This window comes from Salminus brasiliensis, chromosome 25 (assembly GCF_030463535.1).
Source record: "Salminus brasiliensis chromosome 25, fSalBra1.hap2, whole genome shotgun sequence".
Classification (NCBI taxonomy): Eukaryota; Metazoa; Chordata; class Actinopteri; order Characiformes; family Bryconidae; genus Salminus; species Salminus brasiliensis.
Genome location: NC_132902.1, coordinates 11,705,455 through 11,730,452, shown reverse-complemented (window position 1 = coordinate 11,730,452; position 24,998 = coordinate 11,705,455). Strand labels below are relative to the sequence as shown.

At 42.3% G+C, this 24,998-nt stretch overlaps 1 protein-coding gene across 12 annotated transcripts in view; it reads right to left on the bottom strand.

Annotated features, from left to right (window-relative positions):
• The window catches only part of celf1 (cugbp, Elav-like family member 1), a 30,986-nt gene extending 6,419 nt beyond the window's left edge, over positions 1–24,567 (bottom strand). Inside the window, exons 1-14 of one of the 12 annotated variants that reach the window (XM_072671730.1) lie at positions 24,425–24,567; positions 20,325–20,364; positions 14,888–15,010; positions 7,310–7,497; positions 7,021–7,103; positions 6,873–6,921; positions 6,272–6,406; positions 5,580–5,659; positions 5,295–5,456; positions 4,282–4,351; positions 1,865–2,023; positions 856–972; positions 514–714; positions 87–230 (exon numbers count right to left, since the gene is read on the bottom strand). In XM_072671730.1, the coding sequence (XP_072527831.1) occupies positions 87–230; positions 514–714; positions 856–972; positions 1,865–2,023; positions 4,282–4,351; positions 5,295–5,456; positions 5,580–5,659; positions 6,272–6,406; positions 6,873–6,921; positions 7,021–7,103; positions 7,310–7,497; positions 14,888–14,991 (1,492 nt within the window). In that variant the 5' untranslated portion in view covers positions 14,992–15,010; positions 20,325–20,364; positions 24,425–24,567. The remainder of the gene's footprint in view (positions 1–86; positions 231–513; positions 715–855; positions 973–1,864; positions 2,024–4,281; positions 4,352–5,294; positions 5,457–5,579; positions 5,660–6,271; positions 6,407–6,872; positions 6,922–7,020; positions 7,104–7,309; positions 7,498–14,887; positions 15,011–20,324; positions 20,365–24,424) is intronic. The other 11 variants (XM_072671734.1, XM_072671737.1, XM_072671739.1 and 8 more) reach the window with 11 other exon arrangements.
• Positions 24,568–24,998: the final 431 nt, after the last annotated feature.

The window sequence follows — 24,998 nt, the reverse complement described above, 5'->3', positions numbered from 1 at the left end:
TGATGGGTGGATTTATTGCCATCAGAGTTTTCATATTGTTCTATTAAAGAGAGAGTAAAAAATAAATACAAAGTTTATTGGCATACCAAAACACTTGCTGAGGTTGGTCTGTTTATCTATGAACACCTTGGCTGAGATGACATTGCCAAAAGGCATGAACATCTGAAGCAGGTCCTGGTCACCGAATTCCTGTGGCAGGTGATAAATGAACAGATTTGCACCCTCTGGGCCTAGAAAGAAAGGGGTGGGGGGTGGGGGAGAGAAAAAGTAAATGCTTTATTTGGATCTACACGTATTTTCTAGGTGCAGCTGAAAAACTAAGCCATGCAATGTGTTGCCCAATTGGTTTCCAAAAACCATTAGTCTGAGAAATTCCCATTCTAGTTTAAAATGTCTGACTGGGAAAGCCTCCCTGTCTTTATAAATTTTACCAAACCTAACTCATGAATCAGGTTGGTCAAGGCAGGGTTGTTTATCTTTTTTATTAAAATCACTGTACACTTCAGTACTGACCTTCTTTCTGGCTGCCCGCAGCACTGATGCTCTGCTGGGAAAGCAGGCTCTGGTTATAGAGGCTAGGCAGGGCAGCTGCTGCATACTGCTGGATCCCCGAGTATGCTGCCTGGGTCAAGGCCTCCATGGTGCTACCAGAGCCATTAGACAGACCACCACTGCCCAAGCCACCATTTAGCGCAGCCATGCCTGTAGAAAAATCTGAGTGTTTATTCTATAACTGCCACTGAGAAAGAAGTGCCGTCATTGTCCATCTGTGTCCTTTAGACACAGAAGTTAAACGCTGCTTTAAGGCTTTCAATTCACTGAGCAGAACAAACCAAGATGTTCGTTATGTCTCACCTGCTAGTGAGCTCATGTTGAGGCCAGCTCCAGCACCTGCAGCCAGAGACTGCAGGGCACCAAGAGAAGCCATGGGATTCACAGAGGAGCTAGTACTGGATGTAGGAGAAGAACCCGCTGTGAAGACAGAGAGGGGGATAAAAAAAAAAAAAAAAGTAAGAGTGAAAGAACAGACAAAACAAAAGGAATTACAATAAGAGAATGAGAGTTTGCCAAGCAGCAACCTTTATATACACTGTACCAGCCAATAAAATGAAAGATAGACAACCGTAAAAACAAAAGGCTACAAGACAAAAAAATCAGATTAATTAAAAACCTAAACAGTGTAACTTTTAAATAATGGCCAAAATTCTCACACTGAAGAATGTGTATTACAGTGCTAGGTAACTGCATTCTTATAGATCCCTCAGCAAAATCTGTTTTATTAGGAACGCTCCAAAAAGGTTGACATTTGCAACTGTTCAGATGTTACAATAAGTAGTCCATTTTATATCTGGGGCCAAGAAAACAACACGATTTATACTGGCTTTGGTATCAGGTTTTAAATCTTTCAATTCTCAATCTGTTTTTGTTATTTCCTTTATTTACTGTTTTACTAAATGAAAGGCAAGTTCACATTCTATTGCTAATGCACAGAAGTCAAAGCTCAAGTTCAATTGTGAATAATAGAACGCCAGTAACCATCAACCAGCTAAGTATCTGATAAATGTGCAGTTTAATGCTGGTTTGAAACCATTAAGGCACATGGCACACTCACTGGACAGCCCAAGTTTGTGTATTAATCATCTGTCTAATAACAAACAATGTGCATATGACTGCAAGAAAAAACAATTATACAAATATATCAATAAAAAGGTAAACATGGGCAATTCTCTGCTCAGTGATTAACGTCTGTACAGAGCAGGTACTAAAAAGAGTTGCACACTTGGGGCTGGTCTAGTGGAAAACAACAACAAAAAGGCTACATAAAATGTTAAAAGAGCATTGGGAGATAAAAAGCAGAACCAACCCTTGCAGCCATCCCAGGCAGAGTGAGTCTGTTGTCCGGTGGGCGTACCTGAGCTAGTGAGCACGCTGAGGGGCGAGCTGGAGGTGGTTAGCGCACTGCTGCCAGTAGGAGTGGCCTGTGTGGCACTCGCGGCCACCGCCAATGCAGCCAAATTGAGACCTATGCACATGCACAAAAGCACATTAAAACATCCTTCATCAGCCAGGTGACAACTACTTGCTTTTGTAGTCAAAACACTTCAAACATGTGTCATGTAATTTCATTAATATCTTCCAAATCAGAGAAATCAAAGTATCGTAGTTATTGCAGTAAACTTTAGTCTTAACAACTTTAAATTCATTCAGTTTTATCTACAGTCATGTGCCACAATACAGATCCTGATAGAACACCATAAGAAACAGGTTGATGTAAAAACCTATATATAGATGAAGTCATCAGTTAGGCAGACTCCTTAAATGGTCACAGATCAAGATTAACTGCGACTTGTGAAATGAAGCTTAATCGAGCAGTTGCTGTGTGAGCAACATTCAGGTTCGCATGATCACCATGTGTAGATCAGAGATGGTGCGGACGATGGCAATGTCCGTTCAGGACTCCTAAGCGTTTTGTTTTTTTGTGTTTGTTGTCTCATGTAAACCAAACAAGATATACATACAGTGCAGAAGAGTTGCTGAATATCAAGCAGTCTGTGCCAGCAGGCATTACTCCTGAGATTTGAGCAGTTTTAGGACATTTATTCAGCGAAAGCAGCCACTTTCTGCAGCAGATTCAGTCCTGGCTGAAGGCAGGGTAAGCATACTGGTATGGTGATGAACTCTGGGAGCAAAGTTTGCGCGCTCCAGTTACCAGCATCCACATGCAGACCTGGTATGGCTAAACAGGACAAACCGATATCTTTCTTCTCTACCGAGCGAACCACACCACAGAGCTGTTGGGGGAAGTCGTAAACCATTGCACTGGACAAAACTTTTCTACGCCATTCAGGCTGGAGTTTATATTCCACTTCAAGCAGCACAGCAGGGCTCTCAGAGCAGATCACCAACAGACTCTGATTCAATCATTAAAGGAGACTTCGACAGAGCTGATCTCACTCAAACAGCATGTTGCCTTCCCTATTTGGGAGAGTAGACCATTGGTGCACTGTTTTAAAAGAATACACACCACCATGTTCCCCATGAAGCCTCGAACCTCTCAGATCACTGCCTAGTTTATCTTCTCTCAACCTATAGATAGAAGCTAAAATCTGCTAAACCTGTGACCAGTACTGTGGAAAACAGACCAGATTTTACCAGCTACAAGACACCATTCCCCAACAGTGTCATCTGGTTGATGAGCTGAACTATGCCCAGCACAAACCACCTCTCCAAGTTCCAAATCACACCTTATTTAAACCACAGTACAAACATCTGCGCATCTACCCAAAATTCTGACTGCCAAACAACCAACCAGCCTGCCCTGAAGATCGCAGTACAGGCAGCAAGTGAGGAAGGCGTCGGGCAGACGTTCTGCAATAATAACCACTCCCAAGAAAGCAATCATCGCTGGACTAAACGACTACAGAGTGCCCCATCACTGTTACCCTCTTTAAAGACACTGATAATACACCTCTGCAGTTTGCCAACATAAATACATAATGGACCTTTATTCTGTATGGTCCAACCAAGAGCCATAAAGCTCATTTTACCAACAACAACATGGTTGTACTTAAAACAGCTGTGCCACTCATGAAATGCCCTGTGAGTTTAAGTGCTGGCCTTATAAGCAGGAGATCCCAGAATCACAGAGAGCACCACTCTGCAGGTGTCTTGTCAGCTGATAACATAGAACTGGAAGTTAGTGCTTTTCACCAAGTGTGTTCAACTGTCCAATGAGACTGGCTTAGACGGAGTGCTAAAAGATGTGTTTGGCTGGAGACATGCAACCTGGAGGAGAAACATGCTGGCCTTCACTCTTGCAGCACCGGTATTAAGTTATTGTGGAAGTCTGAGCCAATGAGTGGAAATTTGGGGTGTGAAAAACTGGGTTAAAAGAAAAAAAAAAAATCTTAAATCCATAACAATTGCACACAAAACATTTAAAATGGTCACATTACCAGTCACCTTTTTTGGGGCAAGTGTAAGCAATAATAAAGGACCAGGTGTCCTACAGCTAATCCTAAAGGCTGATTTTCGCCTTTGCGCAGATGTCCGTCTGCCCATCAGTAACAATGCGCAGGGAATACAGCAGTGCAGTTATAGCCCCCCCAACTGTGAAGCAGTTTGAAAACTGTTGCCTTAAGAGTTCTAACTGAGCCAGCTAAATTAGATGGCAGTTTAAGAGCATAGTTACCTCTAGAGACAACTGAAACCATTTTCAAGACCCAGAAACAGCCTTTCCAATCTGCAATACTCTGAAATGAAAATAGCCTGTGGGCTCACCTGACATGGGGTGGAGATTGTTGAGTGCATTCCCAGAGGACGCAGATTGCTGCAGGAGCTGCAAATAAAGCTAGACATTACACCAAAACAGAGAACACAGAGAGAGTCAGGACTGCATCCAGGACTGTGAGCACAGGAACGAGAGAGGGGAAAGAGAGAAAGAGCGCGAGAAAGAGTGAAAACGAGAGAACATAGGAATGAGAGAGCAAGAGAGGGGCGAAAGAGAGACACACAAAGTGTAAAGGTGTAAGGTTACACAATCAAAAAAAAATAAAAAGGACAAATGAGAATGGTGGTCCAAGATGGAATCAAGCAGGAGTAAAATAATCCAAAAGTTATGATAACGTCAAAGATTTATGATGAGAAGAAAAGATGAAAGGAGGGGGAAGGGGGGGGGGGGTGGGGCTGGGAAGGAGCTGAGAGAGAAAAGAAAAGAGAAACAGAGGGAGAGAAAGAAAAGAGGATTTTTCACAGCATACCCATGGAGCAGCACTAACACGTTCACACAGGGCTCCACATCTACACTTGCCTAGAAAAAGTGCTAATGCAACATCTTTAGTTTTAGTTTTAAATTCAAGCCAATCAAAAACCCTCCAGAAGAAGAATCGAGATGCCAGATTAGGAACAATTTGGGGTGGCGTCGGCCAAACATAGATCTGTAGCCCAGGTGCAAAAACAAACTTCAAAACACAGCAAAAAAACCCAAAACAAACAAAACAGGTGTGTACCTGACCACCTGAATCACTAATGTAATTATATATAACAAACCAAATGTTTAAAATCATAAATGCTTAACTTATTCAAAAAGGATGCCAGCGCGAGTTTGGGTGCTCAGCATACACCAAGGTTTTAAACTGCATGCTTATGTCCCTCTGCCTATATGAAGCTGCTTGTCTGCCTTTCTGAGCTGTGGGTCTAAATAATAGCATGGTGCTAAAAGAATTTATTACTCTCCTGTGCACTAAAGGTACGTGTGAGAGTGTGGGTGCACGCGACTGCTTGGTAATACTCACTGCGAGGTACTGTGGGCCTAGTGAGTTGAGACCAGTTAAGTTTCCCCACATGGAGGCAGCATTGAGTTGCTGCATCTGCTGTTGCAGCTGTTGTGCCATGCGCTTCTGCTCTTTATCCTTCTGTGTGTCTGCAAACTTCACCACGATCGGAGACGAACAACCCTGACAGACGCCACACACCAAAGTAAGTATCATTTCAAATGTGAAAAAGACCATTTAAAAGCCAGCATATAAGATAAGAAAAAGCTGGACCACGAATATAAACACCGGCAGTCAGACAAGTACCTCCATGGTCTGTGACTGGTGCATGGATTTAATGGCAGACTGGGCCATCTGTCTGGCTGTGAATGTGACAAAGGCACAACCTACAAAGGGAAAGGGGGAAAAAGAATGAAGACTTTGTACAGAAACTACATATAGTTCTCCACATTTACAGAACTCTTACTGTTGTAATACACTGGTCTTATTAATGGGGTACGTATATAGCTATTCACTAGGACTACTTGAGATACAACAGGCATAACTGACAATAAGGGCAGAAAATAAATAAATAAAGGATAAGGAATTACTCCATAAAATAGCACCACCGTGCTATTCCAGCCTTTTAAATCTGATCATTTACACAAACTCTCATGTTGTCCATTTTTTAATATATCTGAAAAGGACTGAATGAATAGCAGTAGAGCATTTCAAAATATGAACACAAATTAATTTATTTAATTCAACATCACTGCACATAATCTAATTATGTTTACTCTAATAAAGCATGCAGTTGGTCAGTGTTCTAGTATTATGGACAATACAATGTATTTTTAGAAAAAGCATCATGGTAATAAGCATCTTGCCTAGCCCAGCTTTATGCATTTCTCAACAGTGATTAAGCAGCAGCAGCAGTGTGTGTGTGTGTGTGTGTGTGTGTGTGTGTGTGTGTGTGTGTGTGTGTGTGTTTGTTTCAGGCCAAGTTGAATTTGTCTCACCACGGCTCAGTCCGTCGGGTCCTCGGAGTATGCGACACTCTTCGATCTGACCATATGGTGAGAACATGAGCCGAATGTCATTCTCGTTGCACTTCTTAGAGATCATCCCAATAAACAGCTTTCTGTCTTCTACCGCTGAAACAGATGGAGAAAAAAAAAGTCACATTTTTATACTTTTTTTTATACCCAAAACAGACTATCCAAAATTGTAGGTCATCATAGCCCCATCATACAGCACCACCAATAGTGTTAGTAGACCAGCGAACATGCTGCTTTCCTAGACAAATGCCATGTTTGGTATCTTTAAAGATTCAAGTCAGAACGGTCCATAAAGTGAGTTGTAAAACATGACCTGATGCCATGTCAGAAATTCCTGTAATGGATAAGATTACTTCAGTACAGTGTAACTGAAATAATACAATATGTACTGAACTGTTTGTATCATATTGGTTTTATATTTACATGCCAAAGCAGATCACAGTTTTTAGCTAAAATCCACAAGCGCCAATTATACATAACAGATTGATGCACACACAAAAATCAAGTGTGCCGTCTTAACCATCTCCCTCCCACTATAATCAAGTATTCAGTACACACTTACAGTTGTTCTTCTCACTGTCTGCTGGCTTCATTTGAATGGGATGATGCATCTGCAACACATGTTTACATATCAGACATTCTGACCTTTACTTAACATACTTAACAGCCATTTCCCCCCAATTAATTTGTAACATGTTTAGTATACTTACCCCTGGAAGAATTTTCATGTTGTGAAGGGCATTTTGTGCTTCTAATGCTGATTTACGTGTGTAATATGTGATGAAACAACAACCTAAAAAAAATAGCAGAATCAAGTAAGCAACACTACGACTACCTCAGCAACTGCTGACATTAAAGAGCTGTTCACCCCTGCTGTGACATCACATTAGTAGCTTGGGAATAAAACTAATTTGGGGGTACTTACAGAGAGGAGCAAGTACTGGAAATTTGCATTACTCTAACTACCACCATTAGCATGCTTAACTGCCAATCTCTAACCTTTGCTCTGTGGGGGGTTTTGACTCCTGTCTCGGAGGACGTTAATTTCGTAGACGGCACCGTAGGGTTCAAAGAGCTCCCGCAGCTGCTCCTCTGACCAGGACCGCGGGATCTGACCCACAAACATCTTTATGGCATCGATGTCTGGCTGGTCCGGGTGGTCCAGTGTCCCATTCATCTTCTTGGTTCTGCAGAGAAAGAGAAACCTTATTGAGAACAACTCTGCTACTCAAATAACAGTTAATCAAATTTGCTCAAGGACTAGACATCACTTCCATACAAAGCAAAACAGACTGTTCACTGGCTGACAGATGATCAGTTACGGAAGTTAACACTTTAAACCTGCAGTTCGACTGGCGCCAAGGATGGAGGTCATAGTTGTGTCGATCGGAGCAGAAAGCAACAAGCCACGCTGTTGTGATTCAAAACAACAGCGAAACAATTTGAAAATGCAAGTCCTTTAGCACAAATAAGGCCTGTTATGTTCTGTTACTGAGGGAACCGCAATATGACTAACTGCCACTCATGAGACGATCAGTGAATGTGAATTTAGGTGGGGGGGGGGGGGGGGGGGGGGGAAACCAAGAGTCGGATAGGTTACCTGCTCTAACACACAAACTAAACATAGTTGAGCAAATTTCCATTACAAAGGTGGTTCTTCTACAGCATCCCTGAAAGAACTCTTTGTAGTAACTTTGAGAGTGTAGTAATGCAGGATTCCACCAAATTACTACAATGATTATAGACTAGCTGCACTAGACAAATAAACTAAGTTACAATTAATTTGGCCCTCTTTTTTGCCATGAAACATGGTAGAGTTTGTGCTCTCAATCCAAGCCATGCTCAGAAAAGCATAATGTTTTTAATAAGGCAATTTCTTACATTATCAGACCCTGTCCTGTCAACTTTCACTCACTCTTTTAAAAATAACTAGTTTTAGTGCCAGGTTACATTCATTTTGCAATAAGCATCTATGCATAGGCCATTAGCAGCTACAGGGTTAATAGATTTGCTTATGCTCTCTTCACACTGCAGTTTTCACAATCAGAAAAGAAAGTGGTTTTATGCCATTTTCAATCAACACTGTCTGCTGCAGTCACAGCATACATGTTCACACTGTAATATAGTAAGCTTCTAGAGGATAGTATTACAGTTTAGTAGCTTAATCATCACAGTGAAGAATGACTCAGTAACTTTAATTGGTTAAAATGACACTTAACCTTCCCTAATTGGACAAGTAACTTAACAGCACCGGCAATGAACCGTTCTCTAATAAGAACAAGACAGCGCAAGCTTTTTTTTAAGGGTATGAAGTAAAAAAAGGCAATTCTGCCATATCAAAACCTCATTTGAATGGGCATAAGGTCAATTCCACAATTCAACAGTATTTTTTTTAAGACCTAGTACAGTTTAGTTACAAGGACCATCACTTAATTCTTCAGAGTTGTAATCTTGCTCAACTGAAACCCATTGGGTTCATCTGGCACAGCAGGACATATTAAACAAGGAAGAGATGGCTGTTAATGCGATCCTAATGGACAGGCTTGAAGCACTTCAGCCGATTAGTATGGCGTCAATTACGGCATGATGTGACCGACTACTTTAAGACAGAACCAAACAGCAATGCAGAGCATAGCTGACAGCCAACAGCCAGATTAATGGAGTGCATTGATCGGTGAGAGGTGCAGCAAATAAATCCTTCCCATTATCGATTCTCCAAAAGCAAGAACAAGGCGATTACACAGACTCCAAACTAAGGCAATAGGGCTTGCAGTGTAATCAACGCAGTCACACTGAGCAGTAACTAAGCTAAAGGACGTTCTGAAATCAGCGCACACTTTTACTACAGAGGACACAGGACTGTTTGTCAAGTGCTGTGAAACATTATGAATAGTGTCTAAGGAGAACAAAATACAGGTGATGTATGGAAAGGACCTTGATCTTGCACATTACGTACATGAATGCATTTTGGCCGACAGAGACATTCACTGTGTAGGAAAGAGTGCAGTGAAGCAATGACCAGCGCATCAAAAATGGCACTCCACACACAAATAGTGAGCCGTGGACTAACTGCCAAAGTTTAACCATTATAGTGGGAAACAGTTTTACTGCTGCTGTAGACTTGTACATTGTTTATTCAAGCAATACACTGACATTTTTAACTTGTACTCCAATAAATGACAAACAGAAGGTGCATTCACCTCTGTAGTTCCTAGTGGACTAAACAGGGAATTTAGACATTTTAAACCATATTCTAAACCTTAGGAATTGAAATCATTTAGTCCTAAATAAACTTCAAACTGCATAGAGGAGTAGTGAGTAACAATTCATCACTACACAGAAGGTTGACCGTAAAGTTCACCCATCAGTCACTGCATGTCTTGGGGTTTAAAACAGCTGCCGCTCATTACAATGCGCAAGACATGCCTCGTGCCGGGCCTGACTGTGCACAGCTGCAACACGCCTTACTGGATTACACTGCATATTTAGAATAGTAAAATTCTGATTTAAAAAACACGCACAACCATAAACCATGTGTAGATCACAATATACTAAAGTTGCATTTCTCAATCAAAACCAGAACTGAACAATGACACTCCCAACATCAAATTAGTGTAATCCAGAAGGCAAAAATCTATAATGTTAATTCTTCATATTGCATATTTTGGGGGGGGGGGGGGGGGGGGGGGGGGGCGCAACGCCTTACACTACATTTGTACTCCGATTTTGCGTTATGCCTAATGTTGAGGAACTAAGGGTACTGAACTGGGACATTCTGGACTCAAGCCACACAGTTGCCATTCCTGCAGCTGGTTTACTGTCAACAGTGGGAACCACAGCAATGGCTGCCCACTGCTCCAGGCACGTGTGCTCACAGTCACTGTGTGTTTTACTGTTGTATACATGTGTTCACTGCATGAATAGGTTAAAGGCAGAAGCAACAGTCCAACAGAAGTGGTGAATATAGTGGTCTTGATACCCTTAGGATGCTTCTACAATGTTTACAAATCTTAAGCACTGTATCAAGCACTTCTACATCAGTATTTATCACTAATCTAATGCGCTTAATTAGCTGTTAATGTATGGCTAAATGACGAATGTCATGTTTGCTGGTTAAGAAACCAATTCCGCCGCACAGAGGCTCACAACAGAGAGGGTCTGGTTTGGGACAACACCGTTCCAATACTGGTTCAGATACTAACAAAATTACCAGGATAGGATCAGATAATTAAACCCATCAACAATCTATCAGCGAGCAATCCATCTTGGCAACATATCTAAAATCACTCACACTCACGAGGAGCGCAGGGATGATGGAGACACGGCCAAACACAGTTTTGAGTCCAAACTGAACAGATTACAAACAGCTATGCTGTTTCTGCCATTTTTCAGGAATGGAGAGACCAGAGCTGAACTGATAACTTGGAGACTTGCGCCAGTAATTAAGGACAGCTGAGAGCGAGGGGGACCGGTAATGACATCACTGCCACAGCTGGTCTTCTATTTAAGGAGAACCAACAAGGGAGGAGCTGCTAGCTCATTTTTGGTCTCACAGACTTCAAATTTCAGAAGAAAAGTCCTGAGCCCAGACAACACTGTGCCAAGGTCCAGCACAACCATTTAGTGACCCAGAAATTCAGTACATTTATACCCGTTTCTTGTGTTCTAATTCATTTTATAAAGCTAGTAATGTTAGGCAATTCTGATTCCTCAGGTCTCTTCCACATGGTGGGGTATATGATTAATTCAACAACGTATCAGTGTCGGCCTGAGGAAAAAGTATGAAACACCACGTAAGCAGGACATTTTCCAGACTTAGACATTTCCCTAAATTAGTGCTTTTCAGACAAAGAACTGGAGCACTGCAAAGAAACCTGAGGACTGGCTACAGTTCAATAGAGGCATCATTCAAGTTAAGGATGACCAGATTCTGTTTGGTTGATCACATACTAAATCGCCTCCGCTACCCATTAGCGACAGGTTTATTATTCAAGCTGATCTGACCCACACTTTAACACACATCAAATTACAGGTAGATCCAATCAGATTCTATATTGTGTCTGATAAAGGTCATTCACTCATTGGATATCGGACAGTGACGGCCAACCCTTTACCGATCCAGATTGAAGTCTGCAGCTTACTTTGGACCATGAACCCACTGCAACATAATGAGATACTGACCTTGAATCTATTCGACATCTTTAGCTTGTAACCGAATGAACATTAGTTGCTGGTTTGACTTAAATATTTCTTAGACTAGAAATTTAGAAACACTTTAATGAAGCACCAGCAGAGGTTTAATGTACTAGAACTTCATGCTAGCCAACAGACAGCAGTGTCTCACTGATGCTTTCCAGTAACAAACTCCCAGCAGACTACCCACAGGCCAAAAGGTAATTAAATAAAATAAAATAAATAATAATAACAATAATAAACAGCCGTTGCTGCAGCAATTGCCCCCAATACTGGGCCTGTTTAGATGATGCAGACAAGCTGAACGTTTCATGATGTTTTTCAGTTTTGCATTTCAAATATTTAATTTTGGTAGACACACCTACAGCTTCAGAACACATTGAATTCAATGCTTTTGAGAATGTTTTGCTCGTCTAACAAAATATTAATGACAATATCCAAGTAAAAAGAGCTCTGTACCAGAATCTGGTCGAACTTGAAAAATGTACCTGCATAAAAAGAGATTAGCTTCAAAAAAAGAACACATTTAGTTATAAAAGACATCAGATTGTCCCTTTATTGTAGAGAAAGCATATCTACTAATCAAAGAAAGTCCTGTTCCTCGGAGTGTTCGTCCTTTCTCTTTTAAATGTTGTCAAGGACAACTCCTGTATTTTTAATTTTAATATTTTTAAGTTTAAACATCCCATAATATACTATCTAACTTGTACGGAAGAACCAAAACTGTACAGACTTCACAGTAACAAATACAATGAATCCAACCTCAGCATCAGTGTGTGTACAAACAAATCCTGTTGTATAAACCACAACGTGCCCTAAAACAGTAGTTGTGGTACATATTTTATGCAGGAGTGAGGTCCATGTTCAGGACAAAGATAAAACCATTACTGTCTGTCCCTTGAGACCTTCTTCATAGAATTCAGAGCAGGCCTTGGGCCTTTTTTGGTCACAGCTACAGATGGAAGGATTGATCAGATATGTAATGTACCGGTGATTTTCAGCTCAAACATGCGATTACTTAACTTATCCTAAGAGCTGATCCGATCATATGATGCATACTTTGTTGTCCTGTGACCTTGTGCAGACCTGCAGCATTTCAGCTGTATCGGAGTCAAATTCACATATTTGTAGAATGTGTAAAAGTAACATGTCTCATGGAGGAATCAGAGTAAAGACTTAATCACTAACCAGATACCCCTCTCGAGAGTCCTTCACTCAGCCCAGTACAGCGAGAATCAGCAGTGCTAGCACTGGGGTCCACAGCGCAGTTCTCAGAGACAGTGTTTTTTTTGTTTGTTTTTTTTTTTATAAATGTACAGTTCATCTAGGCAGAGTGCAGAACACTACAGATGCCCTACATAGTGCATTACCAAGTTCTCCTGGAAAGATTAACGTGGCATCCAGCCATGGGATCGTTAATCGGCCCATCTCTAGTGACAGGCTCTCATTTTCCTTGTGCAAACAGGCATCAGTCAAGAAGATGTGTTTGAGTCGGCATAGCAAAAGAGCTCCTATTTTCAAACTGCAGTTCTGGACCAAGTTGTTGGTCTATAACCACAAAGAACGGCTATACACGTGAATAGTGTATACGTTGCTTTAAAAAATTACTGTACCATAGAATTACAAAACCACTAGACGCTTTAAAGCAATTCTTTAGTTCCAGTTCATGAGCCAAATTACATTTTCCATTTTAAAAGAGCTTTAAAAGTGATTAATCTATCTGGACAGGCCTGAAAAAAGGAGACCAACAGGTCATCAGTTTCTTCTAGCATAGTAGTCACACTTCACAGCCCTTTGTCAAGGGGCAAAATCCACAGACATGTGCCAGCGATCTAGGCTGGGTACAAACTAAGGATGGCTGTACTTACACTGGACTTGAGTTCAGATTGCAGTGGTCCACCATCATCTCTGGCAGAAAGTCCAGCTTAAAGGAAGCCATTTTTCTTAGACACAAATCCACTGTCCCTTCACAATGCCACAACCAAGTGTGACCGATGAGCCTCAAACGAAGGTACAAAGCCTCAACAAGGGGAGGGAAAAAAAAAATCCACGAAGTACAAATTTCTTGCCAATCACAGCAATGAACCAGAGCCTGCTAAATGAACTGTCTTAGTATTCAGTATCTGGGAAAAGTAGATACTGCATCGGCGTGGCAGAGAGAAAGAGCAACACGTTGACCTCATCAAGGCTGATCAGGACAACCAGAAGAAAGGGGTGGGGGGGAAAAATGGAAAAAACACACCCCAAAAATCCAGTACCTGAAGACACAACGAACTCAAATCAACATAGGGCAAAAAAGACACAGCGCTGGCTCCAGCACTGCACTGAGAGACGAACATGGGCCGTGGCCGGTAACCGGGCATGGACTGATAATCAGGCCGGGGTCGACGGGCCACTAAAAGCTGCTCCCCTGTGCCCACAAAGGAAAGTGCTGATGGATGGGGACTTTTTTGTGAGCTTTTCTCTTAGCCAAGCAGAACGGAGTGCAGCGTCAGGTAAACAGAGTGTCAGATTGATGCTGATAAGCGCGAGTGATCGGCAGGAATGAATGGAGACCAGTAACATGCTGGTAATCCCTGTGCTGATGCACCCCCAGGACACAATCAGGTTCCGGCACTGGGCCACTGCTAAAAAGGAGGGGATGTGGACGAGGGGAGGGGTGGTTGGCCATTCGGGGTCATATGACTGGGGTCGCGTAAGCCACTAGACCATGGCTAGCGGTGAGGGAAACTACAGGACAATGGTTGAATCTACAGGACACAATGGTTGCTCCGAAAAAAAATTATCAAAGTAAACAGCGAGGAGAACGGCCTATTTGGGCATCGTTTAGCCCAAATAAGTCAGGAGAGTTCTACAACCTGATGTTATTTCTGAGAATACATTTGCAACTATATTACCTTTTTCTCTCATTTATAAATAGAAAGCTGGGCCTTTCTGTGGGTTGAAGAGGGTATTAAGAGTTCTTCTGGAAAATAAGAGGCTCTTAGGACTACAAATGGTCAGATCTGTAAAGAGTTTACCAAATGACAACAGCAGGTATTTAGAACTTCAGTCTGCCAACAATCTGAAAGAAATAGATGTTGGCATTGGCACAGACATGCTGATACTTCGTCTTGGGGCTTAGTTTTAGGGCAAGGCTTACCCGTCCTTTCACTAGTTTGGACTTAAATGGGAATTAAATGGTAATTAATTACCAGGGTCTTTGATATCATCTTTGGTGACCAACATGAAAGCCATTAAGATCTTTAGCATCATAGGGAGAAAACGCAAGTTGCCTTCCCAGCATATGGTTAAAGAAAAAAAACTAAAACAAACAGATCTTATTCTTATTGTTCTGGGGCAAAAGAAAGGAGTGAATGAGTGAGTGAGTGAGTGAGTTCTTACCCCCCAAGGGTGGGTACCTCCACAGCAGTGTGGGGAAGCTCGCACTGAGGCTGCCCATGCTGCGCGGTGGTCAGGTAAAGAGCTTCAGCGTCGATGCTATCCATCCAGTGCCTTTGACAAATGCTACAGAAACACACCAAACAGTACAGGACACACACATCAGACTCACACAGGAAAACACAAAACAGTGGAAGGGGAATCTCAGGGAAAATAAAAAAAATAAATAAAATAAAAAGAGGAAAGAGACAAGATCTGACGCAACACAGCATGCAAAGAGTTCAATAAAAGGTCATGCACACTGGACAAGACAAACATGCAACAAAAGCCATAACGTAAACAGATTTCCCTTAAGGTGATGGCCAAAGAAGTTTAAGAACCAAGTTTCACCAGAGTCTTCCAGGACGTATGTCACCCGAGCCAAGAACGATCAAGCAATATGGTCATAACGTTGCTTTACCCGCTACCACACGCACACACAAATCAGTGGCCAATTTAATGAATCCAGAGCATGCTCTAAAGAGAGTATGCATTGCATGGTGCATCTTCTTGCCTTTGCACAAGAAACATTGGCTGAAGACTGCAAATGTCATCAATAAAATGAGTCACAGTGCTTGTGATTCAGGCACTGTAAAAAGAGCTTCCTATAAAGTGCAAAGTCTGGCTAAACTCATGCGGGAACAAGATCTTGAGACAAGACAAAATTAAACAAACTTTAACCTGAACAAGGATGATTTAATGGAATTTTAAAAAGTAACATGGAAAGTGGTCTCTTTCTGCTCACTCCATCAGGCTCCCAGGTAAGGTTTGGGTTTCAAATTGACCTGTCTGCTTTGATCTAGAACTCATGAGTACAGGTTCAGGCTTCACTTTCATGCCAGTACTGACCTCAAAGTAAGTTTTCAAGAGTAGGCATGCACAAATGCATCAAAAGCCCACTGACCCCTCACAGCAACTTCGGTTATACATCAACTGCGGTTATATTCAGTTTACTTCAGCAGACAAACTACATTTTCCTTCACACCTTAAAACTAAACACACCAACTTAAACCTCATGCTTCAATAAGCTCCTATTCTGCACTTAAACTGAGTGACTTTCTATGCTAATTCAAGAGTTTAGTATTCAGCCCTCTACTTGAGACTTGTCTGCAGTGACTTGCTCCCTCCTCTGCAACTCCTGAAACACACAAGTGCGTTGTGCTCCCATTCAGAGGAGCAAGAACCAACTTTTTGGTTGCTCAAGAGATTTTTGTAGGGTTTTAAGTAGAGCCTGACCAACAGACATCATGCATATCATTACTGGCTGATTTAAAAGCTCAATATTGACGGCCTGTGGCATTACAGGTATTGTCTGAAAGATCTCTGATTGCTACAGACTAACTGGCCATGGCCTCGACAAGATTCGAACTCCATCTCACAATGAGAGGTGCATAATGCCTGACCCAAACCATAGGATTTTAAAATCGTAACGAAAATGTTGAACGTTTCAGAGAATCCACTTTAGCGGCCTGTCATTAGATGTAGTGTGGGGGATGTTAGGCATACAGATTTTGCCCTGAACAAAACATCAAAGCGCCTTAACATTATGCCCACAAATCAGAGTAGAGACCAATGACCAGCGGTCCTGTCTTGAAGGCCTCAGAATCTCCACACAACCCCCACCCCAACCCCCTCTCTCTAAACCCTGCTTGATGTTGCGTACATATTGAATGCTTAACACTGATCATCATCCCAGATGACTCAATCATTTAGGGTCTGCAATTTCAGTCCTGGCCTGATTCCTGCACAGTTTTGTGCTTTTTCTGATCAAGCACACCCGATTCATCCCACCTGTTAATTTTCCAGGTTTACTAGGTCTGTTAAAGCAGGGAAAAAATAAAAATCAGCAAACTGTGCTGAACTCCAGCTCCCATTGCCCTCCCCTGGTTTAGGATTGGTCTAACATCGAAACACCATTGTGATTGTTGTGAGGGACGAACAGGCATCACAAAGAGCCTGATCTTGCAGGGTCAAGCAGTCCAGGATTAGATCTTTTGCTTCTGAGGAGGTCTGAGAGAGTCACTTTCTCATGCGCACAACACAAAAACCAAAACAGGAAAGAATTACAGGTAGCTCCACTCCAAAAAGGCTAGAAAAATCCATATTTAAAAGCATTAATGGTGTTCACTTTAGTTTAAAATGTAACATGATAAACTACTCCTACAGTCTCGATGACAACACCCCATCAATAATTTATGTACCTCTAGTGGAAACCACATTGTGCAGCTTAACAAAGACACAACATTGACTTACTGTTTTAAAGACAGCTGCAAGACGCATGTCATCATGGCATCTGGTCTGACTATGTAAGGGTGCATAAGCCTGGTATGGAGGCGTCCATGACAGAGAATGTGACAGCATATGGGCAGCAGAGCTCCACTACAAACAAAAACTCTCCCAACACAGCTGCCAGACATGCAGCAAGAGAATCAGAGCTTAGACTGAAGAATCTAGGTACAACCAAGCGCATCTGCAAATCACTGCCTGCAGGACTTACAATCCAAACTACACAGACTTAACACCCTTCAGTCCTTTCACTCCAAGAGTCTCCCATACCTCGGTCCAAATCGTTCTTCAGCCCTTCATGTCACGGCAGGCTTGACGGCGCCTACTTGTTTCCACCCATCCAACACGAGTGTAAACATGGCGAGCAGCAGTACATACTTGAGATTAAATTTGTACGGCTGTTTCGTTCCGATTTTGGGGGCGCACACTGGACAAGTCTATCCCAGTCACAGGGAATTGATTCTATAAATATCTACAGAGAGGTGTCCAGGCCTGCCCTTTCAGAAGGCCAAAGGTCACTGCAGCCACCATAACTTATTGCTCACGTTCTGCAACGGCTAGAGGTTCAAGCACCGTGTAGAGCAGGGACTTGCATAATTTTCTCTTAATGACTGACAGGATTTCAGAAATGGTGTAACTGCAATGGTCAAAGCCTAAAATACAGTGCCTAGTGACATGGGCTCATATTCACAAAGCTTCTCAGAGTAGGGGTGCTGAAAAAACATCTAAACCTAGCTCAATACTGTCGAAACAAGTCATAGGTTGGTTCTAAATGTGATTGGCAAGTATACTCCACCCACACTAAACTCTAACTAGGCACATAATAATTATACATAATATCTTCATGAGCACCAGATCCATATCAACTACATTTTAAGCAAAAATGGCTGCTTGACTTGTAAAGATGGTCTTAATGAACTGAACTGTTTAAGGCAAAGAAGAATTTAAGCAGCCAAAGATCAAGCTGTCATGGTCTATGGCCTATACAGGTCGATGGCCACTGGCTTTCTCACTTTATAAAGAGTGCTGCTCTGTGGACAGCTGACATCAAGGCCTTGAAGTAGACAGGTTTATTGCTAGAAATGCTAGAAATATTGCAGCAACCACAAAGTGGAGCGAGATACTACTAACTATGTCCAGCAGAACAGAAATTAACCTAAATTTTTCTACATCATATATCCACACATATACGTAAACTAAAGCAAGTAATTGTGTATTAAGATGTGCAGAAGTGTGTTCTCTGCAGAGGATGAGTACTTCTTACTGAACTAGATACATTCATACAATACGGTTGCATACAATTGTGCAATGGATTCATTTACACTTCTGAAGGCCCGACCACGGGCGGAGACAATGATCTTTCATGGTATGATCAAGTTAAAAGACCTTAGAAAACGTCAGAGACTGTCCATGTGCCCGGCCTAGTTATGTAGTTTAATGCAGTTTAAACATGGTCAGCATAGCAGGAGTGTCCTGAAAATGCTCGGAACCCAAAACATAACATGAAGTGCACCTGATTTCAAACTAGCAATAAATCTTTACAGATCTGACAACGCTATTCCTACAGGACAAGCAAGTACATCATCAGTACTTGATGACTAAACAGTTCATATTATCAGTAGAAACCACATCAGTGTAAGGCTATTTACATTTCAGCTCCAAGGTTTCTAAACTGTCATGTGATAAGGCCTCTGTTTACAGAGCACTTGTAATGAAGCGATGCGAAACCTAACCAGACCAGATTTTGTTTCCTACACCCCCCCCCCCTTTCCCTGCACAAATGAAAGTGGCGTTCAAGTATAAAATTAGGAGAAAGTTGGAGTCGCCAGTAACAACCGTGAAATCAGAACAAAAGTCTTCAAGCTGACAAGCACCTAAACCAAATCTCACGGAGCGTTTCTTTTTAGACTCTAGTTCGGGTGGTAGAACACAGCGCAGTGTGGGTATTTCTGGAGCCTCGTGCTGCTCACAAAAAGTAGAGCAGTGTGTGATTGATGGCACTTTAAAATGAGCCTGCACTCTGACACACATCCCTGCACCTCCACTGTGGGGTGTTCACACATCTTCATTTGTCTCCTCTCTTTTCCTCAATAACTTCTATTCTGAACAGATGTACACAAAGAGCATTAACCAGTCATTCCACGGAGCGCAATCATCTCCGACCTGCGCGCTCAGTCAAAATTCACAACAGATTCAAAATCGCACACTTAAATTGTTCAATATTAACACACACACAAACTCAACCAGCGCAGCCTGGCCTGCAGTGCCAGATAACAGAGGTGTTGCCATGCAGGACTAAAATGCACCCACAGAGAACAGTCTAGTAGACTGGCAGCTACACATAAGTGGTGTGTGTGGGTGTGCATGTGTGTGCGCGCACACGCTTGTATGTAGGGGGTAGCATGTAACCAAGGAAACCGCTAGTCTTTTAATTGAAGAGACTAGCAGCTTTTAAATAGAACCTTATCCATTACATGCAGTTTTTGTTTCATGCACCTCGACCACAGCACACAGGTTATAACCTACAGGCGGCTCGCAGAAGAAATGCAAGATGCAAAACGGGCGCACGTGTCCATACGAGTGTCAGATAACGAGTATCGTCTGTTCGTTACCAGCAGAAGGCTATAATCCCACAGGGGGACCAACAGCATGAATGAATGTTTAACATGGTGTGAGTGCATCACATATTCTGTGCAGTCATTCCTGATTTGGATCAAGAGTGTAGAACGGCGGATGTGAAGCCTAGGCCTGCAAACTGCACGAGGACAGCCCATTACTTCACTACCGAAGTAGGATTGCTGCCAGAAATTCAAAAGAAAGCCAAAGTGGTTTACATAGAAACCCTCGTCACAGGGCGTTTCCAACTCTCTGCCATGCTCCCATGTCTACGGTCAATGAACAGTGAAATAATGATTTCAACAGAAACTTTAAATTGCATTAAGAGATCTCCTGACTCGAGTATCCATCTTAAAATATGAAGAGTAACTACTGACATCAAAGATGTTTCATGCAATTCTGTCTGGTAATTTGAATATACAAATCGACCTGAGCATGTGTGTATGCTTGTGATGTGCAAAGCAAGCAGGAACTCCACAACAAAAGAATTAGGACTTACCCTGCAAGTGGCCTTTTCTGTATGAAATGTCACTTCTGTCCTGCAAGAAGAACAGAAATCCAGTAAACAGAGCAGCAATCACTGTTAACACACCTGTGCCCATTCCCTGTAGCTTTATGTTTGCGGGGGGATGTTACTGAAGAGCAAGACCTTTAGGTTGCAACCACCAATAACAAGGAATCAGGAAGAGGGACAGAACCAAACCAAAAAATTGTAGTACTAAAGGACAAGACACACACACACACTCAAACATTCAGTATTCAATTACTACAATTTTATATTGAAAATATTATTATTAATTATTATAATATGATTGTTTTACACTTAACTACTGGCTGATACACTAAACTATAACTTGGTGGTGAACAAAGTTACACCCTTAAAAGGGTGTCTGCTGTACAGCTGTGTTTTGATTTGATACATTCAATCGTTTTCAGTAAAGCTCAACACCGCACATTTAAAGAGCTCATTTTAATAACTGTTTTTATGAAGCTTCAGATCGATTGGTTTCATCCTGCTTTACAATAAGAATAATCAGTGCCATCATGGAATTAGACTAATGCTTTTCTGAAAAATCTGAAAATCTGATATTCAAATGTATGAATAGTCAAGTAAACTAATGACTCCAGCTCAGTTTTCCCTGTTCAGTAATGCTAAAGCCAATCAAATCAAATCAGTGTGTAAAACTTTACATACATGGGAGATCAATATAGCAATCTAAACAGATCCAAGGCAATGTTGTCAGCAGAGCTCAAACGAAACTCTTACATCTAGGTACTGGTTTCAGGTAGAGAAGTACTCTGACAGGGGTCAGTGACTTTGTTTACATGTGATTTGGCTTTCACTAGGCATGCAGAAGTAAACAAAAGCAGCAATAAAACGCTTAAAAGCCTTTGTGGTCAAACTTTCTATTGGCAGATTTAGTGGAGACACATTTTATTGAGAAATCTGAGAGTTATATTGCCACTCTACTGGATACAAGCATTTAATAATAATTAATTAAAAAAAAAAAAGAAACTAAACCCCACACATTAACAGTATTCTCCCAGACTCCTGGCCACAAATGTTGAATGTAGCCAAGAAAGAATAGCAAGGGCCTTTGATTTTAGTGTGCTGTAGACAGTCTAGTAACAACCCTAACTGCACTTTCAATCTCAACCGTCCATTTTTACAAGAAAATACATGCCTGTTCCCATAGATCATCAAGGATATGAGTTGCACAAGCATTCAAGGCAGGCAAGTAAACAAAACTTAACTGCACTTGAAATGAAAAAACAAGTACATTTGTCTACAAGTATTAGGGTGTCTACAAGCGTTAGGGGTCACAGCTGCTGAACACTTAGCAAACTCACTTGTACGAATAATCAGGCTGCAATTCAGCTACCAAATAACTGGATTCCCAAGCCAGCAAGCTAATATCACATTAAGACACTTAACTTGAACCACACATTTGTGCCCTGCACTACAGTGCGCTTGTGGCTAAGGAAGTCGCCACAGGTTTGACAATCTCCCCATCACATTTGCTTGCACTGCAATTACTGCAATACTTAAAATGCAAGCAGCAGGGAAATACCTGGTATATCACAGAAACACTGCTCGCCTGCGTCGTGAGGACCTAACTTGCATTCTTTGCATGTCAGCTGACTACGAGCAAAGAAGAATGCAGAAAGTAATAAGGAGGTGAACAAAAGCACTACGCAAAATACATTTATGATACTAAACGACTGTAAGACGTACAGCCTAAATTCAACCCTCGAACACAAATACCTACTCCAGTTAGGTAGAGCAGACATGGAGAAAAGTTTTTTTTAATAGAATTAACCAGAACACCTCCACAAAAACCTCCAGCATAAAGGCACAGCAAGAACGAATGCTTCTTGACACACAGGACCTAAAAAAAGACATCTCGCCAAGAACAATCTGACATTTTTAACGACTAAAAAGTAGGGCTGGGCAACATGACAATTGTTATTCTGATACACAACATGCTTTTGTAAGCATATCGAGGATGTTAGGACTGATCAGAATCTGACTTTATTGGCCAAGTATGCTTACACATACAAGGAATTTGTTTTTGGTTACAGTAGCTCACAGTGCACGATAACTGACATTACAGAAGTAACCAACACACCCAACCTACACACACACACACACACCTGTAAACTTAACATGTGCAGAGTTGTATATTTAAAGTGCTAAGTGCTGCAGTAAAGAACAGTGCAGACTGGATTAAATAGATATAAATATGGAGAACAGAGGAGACACTGGTTGAGACGGTAGTACAGATTGTTCTGAGACACTATCAGATAAATAAAGTGCAGTACAGAGAAAGAAGAGTGAGAGAACATCTGGATAGGATGCATGTATGTAATAGACTGTATTCAGAATGTAGTGTTGTAATGTTCAGCTGTTCATGAGTGTGATGGCATGTGGGAAGAAGCTTCTCTGTAGCCTGGAGGTCTTGATCCTCAACTGGCTGAAATGCCAGCTACACATCAGCTACACATTTCATTACAAACAGATATTATATTATATGCAGCAGATATTAAATTAAAAAACACTAAAAACCTCTAACTATCAGTCAAGACTTTTTTTTTTTTTTTTTTTTGCAGTTTTCATTTTACACAGGAGATACAAGGAGATACTTGGAGTTTCTGGTGTCAGATTTCTGATCAGGTATGTTTGGGATAAAGAAGGGGGGGGGGGGGGGGTATAATCTAATTGACCAAAAAAAACAACCATCCTGCAGAACAGTTTTCACAGTAGGTCCAGACAGTCCACATGTTCCAACAGGCACCAGATGATGGACATCTCAGTGTACGAGCTGCATTGATCCTCTCACAACCTAAAGTCACACAGCTGACCTCCACGGCACTACATCTGTTACATAATGTGAACCATTACAATCAAGAAACTGAGCTTTTGCAGTAATCTTCACTTTCGAGCTCCCTCCTCATCTGTTGATAAGGCCTTACTCCAGCGACTAGGCCAGAGACCACCACCACCACCACCACCCCTCCTCCTCGCTTTGCTCGGGCTCTTGTTCTGCCAGGAGCTAACCTACATAGCTAGCTAACTAAGCAGTGAACGGCTCACACTAGTTTATCACTTTCGTTTAATAATGTGAAACACGGTTGAAAGGGTGTGTGTGTGTGTGTGTGAGAGAGAGAGAGAGGGGGGGGGGTAAGTTTTTCAGTTAGCCAACATGCTAACTAGCTAGCGTCGCAACTCGGTTAGACCCTAACACCGAAGGGGGCGGACAGGCTTTCCCCCAACAGCCAGTTACTGACTTCACCAAGCCGCACATCTGCGTCCAGTCTGAGGAGACTCGGTTCGGCCGGTTTCTCGGTTCACGTTTCGAGGTGTCTGAGCAGAACCGAACCGGGACCCTCCCGGACAGCGGCTAGCTAGCGGCCGTGTGGGGAGGTAACGAGCGGCGGGCCTTGTGGACGTTAGCTGCGCTTAGCTGATGTGATTAGCTGTAGCTCACTTCAACTTTCCTATCGATTAGCAGAGCCTGCTTCTAGGTGAAGCTGGCTAGGTTAGTTAGTTAGCTAGCTAACTGTGACCGTGCAGTTTTAATAAACACCAGCCTGAGCTCGACCAGGGCGAGACACGGTGAGCTAGCTATAACTTAAGCCGTCCACGTTGGGCTCGTCCGCTATAAGGTGACTCCTAGAAGCCATAAAACGCGGCGGGTCGTAAACCGGGCTTCAGGTGGCCCTGATAGCAGGCTAGGGGCAACCAGGCGGCCGCTGGAAATGCGTGTAGATTTACGGAGTGAGTTTAGTCGAGTTGCTCTGCGAGGCAGCGTGACTGACCAGCTGACACACACACACACACACACACCGTCTACGGTCACTAATTTTTAAAGGGGGGGGGAGAGGGGGGGGGGGGTCAGCAGCCGGTTAACCCCCGCTTAGTGACGCACGTTACTTTAGAGCTGTGCAGAGAGTCCACAGTAAACAAGTTAGCGAGCTAGCTAGCTTAGCTTAGCTTAGCAGAGCAGGCTAACTAGCTAGCTAATTTGGTGTTGTGAGCTAGCCAGCGGTTTTCGGACTGCGGGCATGATTTAAGCAGGAGAAATGTAGTACACTTACCCTTGGTGCACCTCTGTTCAAGTGACGGGAACTGAGTTAACACGTGTGCTGAAACAGGGGAATGGTTTTCTTCAACTTGTGGGATTTTTTTTCCAGCTAATTATTCTGTATTGAGAGCGTCTTCCCACGACAGCCCACTTTCTACCAGGGATAGTGCAAAATGGCTGGCTTTCCTGCATTTACCATCGACACGTCTAAAGGGGAGCGGGGTGGAGCCATTATCGACAGGCACTTTTAATAAGTGCGCTTATGCAAGAAACGTGCTCCAACACGCGTGTTTGCAAACCACTCACCAACATCCGTGTGTGTTTATTAAGATTTGAAGACATAAATGTGCGTTATTTTTTATTAGCCATTAGACGCCCACCCCCCCTTCGCCTGTCGAAGTGGACTTTTTGGTCACGTGGTTCCTGAAATCAATAAAATTAAAAGAAGGCGTGTCAGCGGCGATGATCAGTTCGATTCAGTTCACGGAACCGATTCTCCCCGTTGTCCGCTGCACTGAACCGTCTGATTCACTGATTCATTCTGCTGTAAATGTGGGTAGGGTGGTGTTTTTGGTTGTTTAAATGGA